The 14,802-nt window shown below is 53.8% G+C and overlaps 2 protein-coding genes across 2 annotated transcripts; one reads left to right on the top strand and one right to left on the bottom strand.

The window, feature by feature from the left end:
- Positions 1 to 10,011: 10,011 nt before the first annotated feature.
- TMEM140 (transmembrane protein 140) lies at positions 10,012 to 10,605 on the top strand (the record flags this gene model as incomplete). The annotated part of the gene is made up of 1 exon (XM_082010281.1): positions 10,012 to 10,605. The coding sequence occupies exon 1, from the start codon at positions 10,021 to 10,023 to the stop codon at positions 10,603 to 10,605; it is 585 nt and encodes a 194-aa protein (XP_081866407.1). The 5' UTR covers positions 10,012 to 10,020.
- A 1,795-nt stretch (positions 10,606 to 12,400) lies between these two features.
- Positions 12,401 to 13,303, bottom strand: CYREN (cell cycle regulator of NHEJ; the record flags this gene model as incomplete). Its single annotated transcript, XM_082013386.1, is given in 3 exon segments — positions 12,401 to 12,634; positions 13,020 to 13,088; positions 13,181 to 13,303. Coding segments are annotated over 3 exon segments (426 nt in total).
- Positions 13,304 to 14,802: the final 1,499 nt, after the last annotated feature.

Below are 14,802 nucleotides of genomic sequence, written 5' to 3'. Positions count from 1 at the left end.
CATAAGCACCCACCTACTGATAGCATAAAATGTTCTGTGTCTTGCCAAGCGTACATGTGTCTGTTGTTGGGTAGTCCTGCCACAAAAACACCTTATGAAATAACGCATATTAATTTGTTCACACTAAGTGATTTCAAGGTCTCCAGCTTTGCACCTTACAGCTCAGACTTTGCTACACAAACTTGAAAATTTTGGGCTTTCCCCTGATAGAAGAGGGAAGAAATGTCTTTGGTGTCTGTCTTTAATTCTGTGACGATAAGATAACCCTATGCTGCTTCTATGATGGGTACTTCTGGCTGACTCAGAAGGGATAGTGATACAGTGGCTACATGATAGTGGCAAAAGTGTCCTTAAGATAGTATGATGGCATTGTGGTTCTTTGTAGTTTGAAATACAGCAAATTGCTTTTTTTTTCTTCCTCATATGATTCTTAGGAAATGCTTCAGACTAAAGTAGCAGCAAGTTTACCTGTAAGGATTTTCTATTCTTCACGGTCATCTTTATGTATAACTTGTCATGAATTTTTGTGGAGATAAAATATTTTCTGGCCTGACTTCTGTGTGTTTTAGCTCTGAGAGTCTCACCCATGATGCTAAAGTCAATCATGAAAAGCCATCTGTGCCACAGGAGGCAGGAAAAAGTGTGTGCCATGATAAGATTGTATCCACAAGACAAAATTTCCGTTCATCCAGCTTTAATCTGGTCTCCCAGAAGATGAAGAAACACAATGGCAAAAGTGTCTCCAAGCCTGCAGAGAAGACGTTTCAATATTTAAAAGGTTTATCAGTATTGTTCTATTTGAAATACATGAAAGAATAGGATTTAATTCAGTTTGATGGGCTTCTTGGTCTAGCTATCTCAAGGTACTGAAGACATAGACAGTTCGTAGCAGTATATTAGCAGTGCTGGAAAACTCCTACGTGTTCAGCAGCAGCTGATACACCCTGGCAGATGCCAGAACTGGTGTCATGGAGCTTCCCAGCTGAGACACTAGAGGTCCAGAAGCTCATTAGCCTCTTTGTGAACAGCCCAGGGAAAAGAGCTTGGAAAGTCTCAACCTAATGGCAAAGGATAATGCCTGTGACTCTGCACTATTCTTCTGCAGTTACTGGTGGGAGAGGCAGTAGCCATTGGTTCATTGCTGTATGTATCAGCGTGCCATAAAGGGATGTATGCTCTGATTCTGTGAAATGTTGGAATTAGCCTTTCTGCGGGGGCGGGAGGTCAATAGAATATCATATATATCACGAGCAATAAAACCAGGTCCTGTGCCTGTGGCTGAAGTTTCCACATTTTAGCACTAGATTTTGAATCATGCTGTGGCTCTTCTTTAGTAAAGGAAATGTTTCTGCCATAATACCACAGTTTCTTGTGAAGGAAACCAAAGCCATGTACTTTTTTAGTAAGTAGTAACTCTATAGTAGTTGATACAATCTGTTTTTTCCTCCTTTTTGGCTCAGGTCATGATCGTATTGCAAAGAGCAATTCAAAAAAGGAAGAAAGGAAAATGAAGGAGAAACTCCCCTCAAAAAGCACAAGGCCCAAGAAAAGCAGGACACCAAGCCAAGATACAAATTTTGAGAACAGTAAATCCTGCCAGGCACAAGACACACTGGAGTTCTCTCTGCTGTTACAGCCTGAAGCAAAGAACAGACAATGTACTGCAAAATACCGGGGTATAATTTGGAGCGCCAGTTCTTTAGCCAATGAAGGCACATGAAAGTGTCATGTGTCTGATTTGCTTAAACAATTCCCAAGACTTTGGTATGGTTTATGACTCTACCAGTGAGGGAGTAGATACCTGCAGAAATCAAAATCCTTGCTCTTTTTTTCCTGAAAAATAGTTCACACACATTGGCTAATGTACACATGAAGTTTCTCCCACCACATGAAGAAGTATTCCAAATTCTAAACTAGTTTAGTAGGGAGTCTGTCCTCAATGTAAAGTATCATTTGTCTTAAACAATCATTTGTCTTAAAAAAACTGGTTTTGTGAGGCAGACTCCACTTCCAGAAGGAGTTCTTGTGAAGAGCTAAGTGTGTGTGTCCCCTTTTTTTCCTTTTTTTTTTTTCACTGTATTTGGAAGTTTCCCTAAGATTCTCAAGGAAAGGGAATATTCACTGAGCAACTGAAGCCACCATTCCTTGATCATAGTAGAGAAACTGCAGCGTCATAAGCCACAAAAATTATTCCCTCCCTTTCACCAACAAACCAAATACATGTTACACTCAAAAACATTTGACATAAAATCTCTACACAAATAATCAGTCTGTGGAACTCTTTGCTAAAGGATGTCACGGATGCAAAAAACGTACATGGATTCAGGTGGACCTGTACCTTATAGATAGACCACTGGGAATTTTTGAATAGACACATATGGCTTGGGAAATCTCAGCTGAAAAGAGTGAGAATCTAGGAGAGTGTTTGGGGAAAAGTATTGGATATGTTTGTTCTGTTCCTGCTCTCCCCTGGGCATCCATGCACGATCATCCTGGAGGCTGGGTGCTATGATAGATGGCCCCTTGGCCTAACCCAGTGTGGCCATTCATGTCTTCTTACATACCTGGGTAATATTTTATTCGTTACAGTCATATACCTGCATAGTTTGCATTTTCTTAATGTGTATAGCATTTTACAGATATTTGTGAAAAGAGGTGAAACATATGCTCCTTAAGACAGGTAACTGAGTTTTGTCTCCTTTAAATTTCCTAGCGCTTAGGATTGCTCAGTAAGCAAGTCCGTGGGCTTCCTCTCTCTGCCTCATTTCTGTCTCTACAGCATGCTCCATTTTAATCCATACAGTGCAACCTATTGCTGCAAAATCAGGGCCATCACGTTTTGAGCATTTGAGAGGGGCTGAGCTAGAATCGCCAATAATAAATAAAACCTAAATTATTTGTATCTGCAAGAAGAAAGAATTGGCCAAATACTTAAAATGTATTGCTGGAAGGAGATATCCCATGCAGCCGCTCTATTGTGCACTGTATAAGAAACGAGGAAAAATCACATTGTTTTACAGCAAAACAAAATGCAGTAATAAAGACAAAAAATTAGACACACAGGCACAAGTCATCATTACAAGGCCTCTCAGAGACAAGTAGGTCAGCTTTCTGTCAGGGCTAGAACTGGATGCAAGTATGGTTGAAGAAGGGCACCTTCCAAGCCAAAGGCTGCAGCCAGGTGGGCACCAGGCCTGGGGAATGAGTTCTGGGAGCCTCACATGTGATACACTGCAGGGTTAGGGTTCAGTCTCACGGAATCCTAAATGCAGCACACATGCTGACAGCACAAAGCCATTTAGCTTTGCACTGCCTTGAACTCCAGCTCTTAGGTTGCCAGCAACCTCCTCATGGCAGCTATAGGAAGAAAAGCATAGAGTTGCTTTTGTCTCACTGAGATTGATTTATTTTTAGTTATCAGCAGTTTACAGATGAGAAAAAATAGTAATTTTACAATTTCTTCTAAATAAAAGTGATTTCTAAACAATGTAGAAGAATACGAAGTGAACTCCAACCTCTCTTCTCACCAGTGTAAGGACTCCCACAGGAATCCCTCAAGTCTGGTACAATGGGGAAGTACTAACTATAGCTGAGAGAGGTTTTGAGTTACTAGAGGGAACAGAGTTCTGTGGAGATTCCCTCAGCAATGAGGGCCAGGGTCATAACCAACTTCTGAGAAGCAAGTGTAATAGCTTACTTTTAAAACAGCAGGCTAAAGTGAGAAAAACACTTTTGGAAGTCCCAGCTCATCTCATGCTTTACTTGTGCTTGCTAATATTGCTAGAACTGCTGACAGTGTTGCTGTGAGTGCTTTAACTGCACCACAAGAAACCAAGAGCTGCAGAGCAGTTCATTCCACTGTAAAGCCATGTGAACATCTCTTTAATGCACACAAGAAGTCACATTTCTATTTCAGGAAACAATTCCAGGAAGAAACCATTGCACAGTAATTTAGTAGAAGCAGGCTCCTGGGAAATGCTCTCCTTTCCCACCCCTAGACACGAGACCCCAGCAGCCCAAACACTCCATCCAATCTCTCCTAACTCCAGCCACACACATGTAGAAGTCCTGCTCTCTTTCTCCTCTCCCTTCCTATTCTTTCTCCATGAGACATGTTGATGGTCATCCCCCTGCTTACCCCACCCCACACCCATCACACCTATCCTCCCCAAGTGCTCCATCATCAGATAGGCTTTGAGCATCTGAAGCCAAAGGGGCAGCCAGGGGACACATGTAAAATGTCCCTAGGAAGGAGAACAGCGGGGCGTATTGCATCCTGCCCAGTCTTCATGTACAGCCTTCCCTGACCAAATGCCTGGAAGGAGAACACAGGGGAACTACCTGCCAGAGAAGCAGCCAAAGATGTGGAAGGAGGCCTCCAGAATAAGAAGGTCAGTGGTACCAAGGGCAAGTGTTGAGCCAGAGGCTGACTGTACCTCTCCCTGCTGGGAGCCTTGGCGTCCCAGGAGGCATTACAAGCAGCAGAGACCAAGACCCTGCAGGGGAGGAGACACAAGGCTCCTCGGGAAACAATGAGGACTGCTTCCGCTGTAGGTGCACAGTGGGGCAAACAGCCATGGCCAGGAAGATGCCACACTCCAAAAGTAACATTCCCAAATGGTGTATTTATTGCTCTAGGCAGTGCAGAGAAGGCCAAAGAGGTGGAGGTGCAAAGGCTAAAGCCAGGATGTGTAGCCATCCATCACACTCATGAGGGCTGAGGTGTAGGAGATGGGAAGGGGATCAGACACCTATGTAGGAAGACAATGACTCGGGGGAGACGTGCTGTGGCATGATGGAGCAGACACACTGTGGCAATCATCTCAATTGCCCCAGCAAACAGGACCCCAATGCGAAGTGAGGATGTTTGTGCCTCCTGCCTTTGGCAGCAAAACAGCAACCTCCTCTGTGGTGCTGAGGTCAGCTAAAGAGTAGGCTGATCACCAGACCCAAATCATACAGCCTTTTCCTTCCTGAATGAAAGAAAAGTGAGTGGCATGAGGCGAAGCTGTGTGACCGCCCCTCTTGAGAGTACAAACATGCCTCCTGCCAATGCATGTTTCCTCACTGGAACACAGGTCTCACCTCAGTCGTCTGCTCATACCTCAATTTCCCAGCCAGCAATCTCCATGTTAGATGATGGCCACCTTCACCCCCACAGCTTCCTTCTGTGTCTGTGCCATTCTCCACATTCAGCTCAGCAGCTATGGCCCGCTAGGCTTTATTTGCTGCAAGCCTTCTGCCCCTGCCCCTGATTTCTCCCACCATAACTCCTGTTCAAGCCATCTGTGATCTGAACGACCTCAGTGCAGATCCTTGTCCTTCTCAATGCTAAAATTCCATGCACTCAGGCCAGGTGGGAAGGCACCTCCCCACCACCACCAGCTGATGGCTGTATCCACTCAGCTTCTTTTAGGTCTTCCTCCCATATTTCCTTTCACCTCCCTTGTGCTCCTGGATGTGAGTGCCAATATTACAGGCTCACAACCTGTGTACCACCTGGAGGTTTCCAGACCATCCCTAAATGTGGAATTACTAGGTGGGACTCTGTGAACAGCTTCATGGCTAGATGTTCCACACATATCACCCTCCCAACACACACCTCTAACAGACCCACCACCAAGGCCGCTTATAGGACAGGACAAATGGTTCTGGATCTGGCCAGGAGGACTAACAGAAGGAGAGTTTTACTCCTTACATCACCCGAGGTTTCACAGGTTTCCTGTTGCAGCAGGCAGCTTGCCGCTTCTCCTGCGCTGTGCCTGCGGGCGAGGGGGGAGCTCAGGTGAAGCCGGGTCAGGGAAGCAGAGGGAGGGGAGCTGCGTTCAAAGTGCAAGGAGGACAAAGCGTTCCGTGAACTCCGACAGTGCTGCGGTACTGGGGTCGGCACTGGGACGGTCAGTCACCTCTACAGAAGTGTCCAAACAAAACAAACTCATCTCAGCCCCTATGGACACCAAAGCCATTGTAGTAGCACAACTTTCCTGCGTGAGCTTAGCCCGGTCAGCTATTCACATAGGTTAGCACAGCCGGCAGAAAAAAGTGCAAACCTGTCCCCGGTTTGGATGGTGGCGGCTGGGCTGAGCTTGTTTTCTTGCTCATATTTTGATGACGCAGTATCAGGGAGGAGCATTGCATCAGGCTCCCATGGCCCTCAAAATCGAAACAGAAAGCAGAGGCAGCCGCCTGTGACACACCAGGGGCTGTGGTGTCAGAGCCCAGCCGGCGCCGGCCCCGGCAGCAGCCACAGACCGGCTCAGCTCGCCAGGGCAGCACCTCGATCCTCTCCAGCGTGTTTCAGCTCCGCACCCAGCCAGACGGGCAGCCCGTAAGTATCCTCCACTGGGTCCCGCACCCTTTTAACGCCGCTGGCATCGGGGGGAACTGCCAGGAGAAGAAGTGGTGCTGCAGGGTGCAAATGTCTGGGAGGGAGCAGGTCCTTCCCCAGTTGTGGGACACTTTTGGGGCAGTTCCTCCGCAGTCTGATCCGTGTGCTGCTGGCTGGTTTCTGTTTGCCAGCAGTCCTTAGCTTGTCAGTGGCCTTTCTTCACCTGTGGTTTCCCCACAGCCTATCCCGCCTGAGGGGGAAAGAGGGATCCTGGGGGGAGTGGGTGCCTTGAAGGAAAGGTACCAAGCCCAAAGCTGCCTTCCTTTCCCACTGCTCTTGCATGGCATTACTCCCTGCAGCAGCTGGGGAAGGGGGATGCAGGAAAGCCAAGTCTTCTGGGGGGTTCCTCAGTGCAAGAGAAAATGCCCATTCCTTCGCCCCTTTGCATTCAGCCTGTTCACTGCAGCGGGGTCCAGCAGCTCCACAGAGATGTTCATCCCTGCACAGAGGCCAGATCCTGCACCAGAGCTGTGTGCCTTGGCCTCCTTGTCCTGCTGCCTTTGCCCAGGCACTCAACCAGCAGCTCACTTTGGGGAAGGCACAGCCCCAGCCTGGGAAGGTGCTCCCCTGCCTACAGCCAGCAGAGGGAAGAAAGGCCATGCAGTCCCAGCAGCACAGAAGGTCCCTACAAGCCGCATCTCTCACACAGACACCCCAGGGAGCTCCTGAGCTGTGCACATGGAGCCTCTCTCTGCCCCAGAGACTGAGACATAGAGCTCTCCCATGGTGAAGTCCAGTGCTTCCAGCAATGCCTGCCCAGAAATAAGGGGGCTGCAACCAGGTTGGGGCTCGCTGTGCCATGCTCAGGTTCTTCTTTCTTGCACCTTTGAGGCAGAGTTGCAGACTGTCCCATCCAAAGGCACGGGCACCTCCTTAGAGGTGGAGGAGCTGCAGATGGCTGAGAAAAGCCCCAGCTGGTCATGGGGTGAGAGCTCTTTCCTGTTTATCCCCTGCTCCTCAGCCAGGCTGCCTCCAAACCCGCCTTGCGGCCGAGCTGCAGAGCTCGCCAAACACCGTGTCTGCGGTCGCGCTGCGGACAGGGCGCCAGGTCTCGGCTTTCATTGACAAACCGCACGTCGCCTCCAGGCCAGCCGTGCGCGCTCTGCCCCGGCTGGCACGGGGCACCCGCACCAGGCGTGTTCCTGTCCCTCTCACTGTCACGCTTGGGGACAGGGATTTACCTGCTGGGCTGGGCTGGGCTGGGGAGGCAGCGGGAGGCTGAGGGGTAAATCCACCTGCAGTTTGGCAGAGTGAACAGAGGGGCATCGCAGGGAGAAGAAAACAGGTCCTTATAGACATGGCCTCAAAGCAGAGAGGAGGGCAGAGATACCATGGGATTTCCCCAGTCCCTCATACAGGCAGAGATGACATAGCAGCACAGGGTCTCCGAGGTGGCTCTCCTCCACCCCTGCCACATATTTCCACGAACCTGCTAGGAATTTAATTTTCTGTCCCCTCTCTAGAAAACATGTGCAACTAGGACAATTTTTAATTGCTTTTATATTTTATGGAGGCGGGGGGGGTTAAATAAAGGATAACGTGAGATGATTGAACAAAAAGCCCTTGTTTTGACAAGCCTGTTTTGCTTAGGAAACTAGTCTAAAGAAATACAACAGCAAGGGTTGGTGGGTGGGCACGGCCAGGAGCCCGCTGGCCTGCACTGGTCCTGACAGAAATCCCTGGGGAGCTGGTCACCTAACCAGCAGCCGCCTCCAAGCGCAGCTTCTTCTCCTTCAGAGGGCTGCGAAGCAGGACGGCAGGGAGAACAGCGAGTGGGCATGAGCCCTTGTGGGACAGGGAGAGGAACAGCAGCAATGTCTGGCTGCAGGAAAGCACGTGTAAAGACAGACAAATCAAGAGGCAATACCAGGGGCAAGACAAACCCTGGTGAAATGACATGTGCATGAGGTTTCATTCTGCAGCACACTCTGGGCCCAAGAACAGATATTTTCCTGGTCATTTGTGTCTTCATTTTAGATTCAGAACGATGGGTATCCTCCATGTGACCTTCCAGTCTCTCCAGAAGGCTGTTGTGAAGAAGACCTCCAAGGGAGGCTACAAGAAGTGACCCAGGGAAGGGGACAGGTCAGTGTCTGGATGCTGTGATCCCCTTCCATGCTGTGTGTGTGCTCCTCATGGCTATGACTGTGTGGAGGAGGAGAAATTTGGGACAGAGAAGCTTTATCCCTGTGCACACTAAACATAGGTGCCCCACTCCCAAGTATCCAGAAAGACAGGGAGGAGGATGCTGAAGGGTCTGTAGTCACCAGCACTGCAGCCAGGCATCGGGTACAGATTGAGTGGGGTCTCTCCTAGCACTCTTAAAAACTCTGAGGCTGTACCAAACCCACAGGCGGCTGTGGAGTGATGGCCTGGGACATCCAGGACATCGGGATTATATACCACAGGGCAATGGGCAGTGGTGGGGAGACAGCAGGACCAATGTTGTGAACTTCTTGAGGGAAGGTGGTAAATGATTCACAGGAGGTAATTCTTGGCAAAGGCAGGAAAGGGGTTATTTGCAGAGCCTCAAGCCAGAGGCTGAGCTTGAAACCAAGGTCTCTGAGTTCCTTGCCCTGTGTTTGTGCCTCTGTGCAGACCTGGTGGCCAGTGCTGCGATGCCACATGGCTCTGCAGCCAGTGGATACCCCTTCCTGATGCCACTTGCCTGCTTTTCAGCGTGAAGCAGAAACCTGCAAGAGGGAACTGAGGACAGTCCACTCATCTGGGAGAGGACCAGGGAGTCGGGTTTGCCAGGCAGTCTGAGAGAGGAGCAAGGAGGATGGCAATCGCAGGTCTGTGTCCATAGCACCCATCTCCCTGGGCCTCAGAGGAGGGCGAGTGGCTGCAGGTGGGTCCAGGGTGCCTCTTTGTGGTGGGTAACTGCTTGTCTGCATGGGGCATCAGTCCCCAGGCCACTGGGACAGAGAAGCACCATGTCTGCCAGCCTCAGTGGGGAGCAGGGCTGCGGGCAATCAGCCCTGCTGTGCCCAGAAATGTACAGGCATGCAAGGGCCTCAGGGGCATGTGCCATGAGTGGCATCAATGGCATCAGGTGTCCCAGAGCTACCGGGAGCGGTGGGGAGGCAGGAGGAGTCCTGCACTTCAGACCCTGTCATGCCTGCATTCTACTCAGTGGTCTGAAGATCACAAGGAATGTCCTTGTCTGACCAGAACTGAGAGACAAGCATTTTCCCAGAATAGCTCTTAACCCCCTCTTTACCAGACAGCAATGTTTTGCTCCCCTCCCATCACTGCAGTTTGCTGACAAATGCCTCTCTTGTCCAACGTGAGACCATGGTGCAAAGGGCATGCGTGGGGCTAAGGGAGCCATACTGTCTTCCCAGTGGTGCTCCACGCACAGGAAATCATTAAGCCACCTTTGCTGTGACCAAAAATGCACCCCCCACGAGCCAGTAACACATGCACAGCACAGTCAGAGGCAAGACTGAGACACTCCTGCTCTCCTTGCAAGGGGATTCCTGAGACCTCACCGACACAGGCTCAGAGCACATCTTGGGAAGGGAACCTTAACATGCAACAACCAACGGGTCCCCCCCACTTCATGTTTTGCAGCAGGCGTCCCCACAGCAGGCTTTACCACGGTATCGAGAGAGCATGCGGGCACCAGGATGGGTCTGCTGCAACAGAAGTGCACTGGGCACCTGCTCTGTGCACTGAGCCTCCTTGAGGCTGCAGGGACCTTGGCCTTGATGCTCTACGCGCTGCTGTGGGAAGCCGGGAACCTGATCGACCTCCCTGACAAACGCATTGGCTTTTACAACTTCTGCCTATGGAATGAGACAGCTGGGGAGCTGCAGTGCCTGGAGTACAAGCAGCTGCAGGTGATGGGCATCAGCCTACCAGGAATGGTGCTAGCCAGGGTTTGTGTGTATGCCTGCCTGGTCTTCAGCATCTTCTACCCCATTTTTGTTGCACATGTGAAGTGCACAGAGGAGAGAAAGGGCTGGAAGGCAATCCTCGTCGTACTCATCATCAAGACGGTAATTCTGTCTGGAGGCCTGGGTACATTTCTTTTCCAAACCTCGCAGTGGATTCACCCCTCTGATTTCACTGGGGGCTTCCTGGCACTGCTTGGGACTCAGGTTCTGCTACTGCTCCAGATTCTCACTGCCACTATGTACCTCAGCTGGGCCAAGCACACACAACTATGTCAAAGCCCTTTTACTGAGGAGGCCCTGCCCATTGAGATTTAACAGTGAAGAAAATGCAAGGGCTGTTGATAACCTGATTTAAAACAGTTTTCCTACTACAGCTTTAGTCACTGGCAGGAATTTGATCCTTAGTCCAAAGGCCCATGTCCAGCCATGCTCTGGCGTACGGCTGCGTGCAGCGCTCCTGTAGCGAGCAGGCAGCAGACACCAACACCCACAGCACAGTGCGGAAGCTTCCCGAGAACAGCAGCGTCTAACACACCCCTCAGCCTGGGGCACAGCATCAAAGCGGCAGCATTTCTGGCCCTGACCCAGAGGACGGTGAAGGGGACAGATCAGAACCAGCACACAGCAGACACAGCCCTCTGCCCATATGTAGCCTAAGTATAGGCAGGCAGAGAAGCAAACAGGCTTCCTTTATTGGAGTTGCCCAAAGAGACTGTCCTCCACCTCCTGGACTAACCAGGGATGCCTTCAAGGCAATTGTGATTTAAGCCGCTGTCGCTTCACACTGCCATCACAGCAGTGGCAGCCCCAGAGGTGCACTGGAAGTACTCTCTTCAGCAGGAGCACCTGTACTTCACCGGCTGGAATATCTGGAGTGACTCTGCTTTAGTTCCTTAGGGTGAAGTGTACCACATCTGACCCCAGCAGCAGCAGAGCACCTGGAGAAGCAGCCTAACAACTCGCTGAACACAAGCTGTGTTCAGCCCTGACAAGGAGGGTTTCCATGAGGAAGCAGAGGATTTTGGTGCAGAGCCCCAGGTTTGTCCTCACTGATATTACGGGGCTGAGCCCAGCACTCCATCAGCCTTTTGAGACTCCGGAACTGGTTCTGTGCGAGGGCAGCTCGCTGCAAAGCTAGCTCAGACCCACACACCCCTCACCCAAGGGTGTGCTCAGGGAGCAGGGCCAGGGCTGCCAAAGGCCGGGGTGCTGTGCCCCAGCTGGGCCATCATACCCAGAGCACTGGATGGGGTCTCTCCGCCATGGTGGTGCACAGCGCTGCTCCATGCCATGTCTGTAACCTTGCACAAAGAAGTGCCTGCTTTCCCCCCCATCCCCCTCAGGGACATGAGTGTCTGTTTTCTCTCCTGCTCAGTCTTGGTGGGGATGTGGCCGGTAGTGCTGGTTTGACTGATTTTTCATTTCAGTAAAGGCTCTCCTCTCGCACCTGCCCCAGCCTCATGTGGTTTGTTCATCCCCCCGTTTCAGGCCAGGAACAGGATGCCAGGCCATCATCATCCCACCCTAGACCCCCATGCACATTGCCACGGGGTGACCTCCTTCAGGATGGTCCCTGCCCCTGCCAGTCTGCTCCTTCCCATGTCTTCCTCAGCTGTGGGAGGCCTGCACAAGCCTGGAGGCAAATTCAGCATCAGGTCCAATGGGGACAGCCTGCCAGGCCCCACTGCAGCTGTCACAGAGGGACTGCAAGGACAAGGGAGCCCCAAGGCTGAACCATGACCACCTTGCTCTGCAAAGCCAGCAAAGGCCTTGCAGGGCCAACAACTCCCTGCTCCCCTCCAGTCCCAACACTGACCCACCAAAGGGACACTCACAGAAACCTGAATGTCCTCTTTAATCTGTCCGTGGTCTGAAATGCCAAACAGAAATGAACATAAGCTAATCTGGAACCAAATCCCACTGAACCCAGCACACACTGGGAGAAGCAAGTGCCCCCTTCCTTTTCCCCCATGGACTTCATAGGCCTCCTTGCCAACAGGACAGATACACAGCCCACCCCAGGCCATCCTCCCACCATCCTCAGTGCTGTGGGAGGGGACACCTTCCCCACTGTCCCCTTTGCTCCTGGGGAGCTGCAGAGAAGGCAATGTTAGCTGAAAAAGATCTCTCTGACATATTTCAGAACATCGTCCTCGGAGTCCTTCCCGCCTGTCCTCTCTGCAGCGGCACCAGCATCCAGAGGCGATGGGAGAGCTGGACTGCAGTCACTGCCTCCCTCGGTGCTGGCTGGGTTTCCAGGAGCCCCCTTTGGTGTTGGCTGGAGCTCCTGCTCCTCTTTGCTCCCGGATCGGGCCTTCTCCTCACCTTCCTCACGCTGTAGATTCTGACCAAAGGGAAAACAACCAGACCCGGCTGTGTGCACCTCACCCCAGAAGCACCCCAAGGGGCATGAGGGGCAGCCCACCATCCCCGCGGGACACCCCCTCACCAGTCCCCAGGTCCGCGGTGGAGGCTGGTTTTGTCTCGCAGCGCCCGGCGGGGCGGCCGGGGAACAAAGGCAGCTGCGCCGGGCCCGGCAGCCTCCGGGACGGGGAGGAAGGGGACCGGGAACCCCGAGCGCGATCGGCAGCGGCCCCGGCTCCACCTCCCGCAGAGGGGCCGCCAGGGAGCCGGAGGCGGCAGCGCTCCCTGCCCGCGCCCAGGAGCCCGCCTGGCCCCGCTCGGGTACAGCCAGGGCCACGTCGCCAGCCTCGGGGGTCCGGGCTCACCTCGGCCAGGACCGCCAGCGCCACGTCCACCAGCTCCGCCTCGTTCATGCAGTACACCACCGCCGCCGCCCTGGGCGCCGCACGGGGAGACGCTCAGCGGCGGCAGGGCCCGGCCTCGCCCGCCCGCCGGCCCCGCCGCCCCTCCCGCCCCAGCGGCACTACCTGGGCCCCGCCGCCGCCCGCCGCCGCCGCCGCCCGGCCCTGGGGGGCGCCGCGGCCGCCGGCTCGTCCCCCGCCGCCCCCATCCAGTCCGGGAGGAGCCGCCGCCGGGCGCTCGCCGCCATTCCCGCGCGGCGGCCCCGCCTTCCCCCCGCGGGGAGCCCAGGGCCCCCTCCGTCGTGTCCGCGCAGCACGGCAGGGCCAGCGGCTTTCTCCCACAGCGCTGAGCCCGCTCCCTCGCTAAACCGCGAGTGCAGGCGAGCGGCAAAACCCCCCCACCCCCAAAAACCCCAGTCACGACAGAACCGGGCTCTTGCCCAGGCGGAGAGGGAGGCCGCGCAGGCGGGCTCGTGTCGTCCCGAAAAGCGGGGTCTTCAGCCGGTCCGCGAGGCCCGCACTCGCACAGGGTCGAGGCATTCCCTCCACTGCAGGTGTGCGCAAAGCTGGGGGCTAGGGGGTACCCCGCAGAGCTAGCTTGGCTCGGTACAAGAACTACAGCATGTTTATATTGTTACATAATTAGCAAAACAATTTAAAAAACAGTTTACATTCATTGATGAGCGATTACTGTATCAGTTGCTGTTGCCTACATGTACTTAAATTAGCGTGCATGTTCCTAGAAAGTGTGTGTGGGGTGGTGTAATGTGCATAGCTCCTCAGCTGAGTCGGTGGTCATGATCTCCCCCAGCCACTTTGCCATTACCCTAGTTATTACGGAATTTCGCTGACTTCAGGCCGGTAGCTTTCTCCTATTCCTGTTTTCTCCCTTGTGGCAAGACGCTTCTTTTCTCAGCCCCTGAAGTCCCCTATTCGGTTCCTCCGCCGGAGACTGGCGCTTAGTAAGGCACGCGAGTTCACCCAATCTGGCTACATTCACACTACGCAGCTACCCAGCTCCACGGCTAACACCTATCTTGGGCTCACGGCTCGGGCCGCGGGCAGCAGCGGGCACATCCAGCGGGTTGGCGCCGTTCACGCAGCACCGCTGGAGAGGTGGGACGGGGCGACGCTTTGCTGCGCGTTCAAGGGTTTGTCAGCAGCCCCGGCCGTGGCCAGCCCTACCGTATCTTTTACTGCAAAACCTCGCCCGAGGCACGGAGGCACGCAGCCTCCCGCACCCTAACCGGCCAGCACGCACGGCGCTGTAGCAGCGGCACTGCCAACGCCGCAGCTTCTAAGGCGCTTTCCGGCCGCCCGCCCCCTACGACGGCTCCGTCGCGCCCCCTCTGCGACGTCACGAGCGCGCTCGCCGCTGCCGCTGTTAGGTCGCCCCCTGCAGGCGTCACCGTCGCGGCGGGAGCGGCAGCGCGTCACTGGCCGGGAGCTTCGGGGGCTGCGAGCCGCGGCCGCCGCTCGGGGCTGGGCTCTCCGCGCCCTCTCCCCCTCCCCGCTCGGGGCTCGGCAGAGTCCGCCGGGCGCCTCCTGCGGCCGCTAACGCCGAGGCGGGCCGTGCCCCCCGTCCCCGCCGCAGCATGCAGAGGCTCCTCGGACTGCTCAGGAGGGCGCGGGAGCGGCCGCCGTCCCACAGCGCTCCCGCGCCCTGCGCCGCCGGGGCCTCCGAGCTCCGGGAGAAGGGCCGGGCCGGGCTGCACAGCGCGGCCGCCAGCGGTGACCTGGCCCGGCT

Source organism: Phaethon aethereus (assembly GCF_964289735.1).
Source record: "Phaethon aethereus genome assembly, chromosome: 1".
Classification (NCBI taxonomy): Eukaryota; Metazoa; Chordata; class Aves; order Phaethontiformes; family Phaethontidae; genus Phaethon; species Phaethon aethereus.
This window is presented reverse-complemented; position numbering and strand designations above follow the sequence as displayed.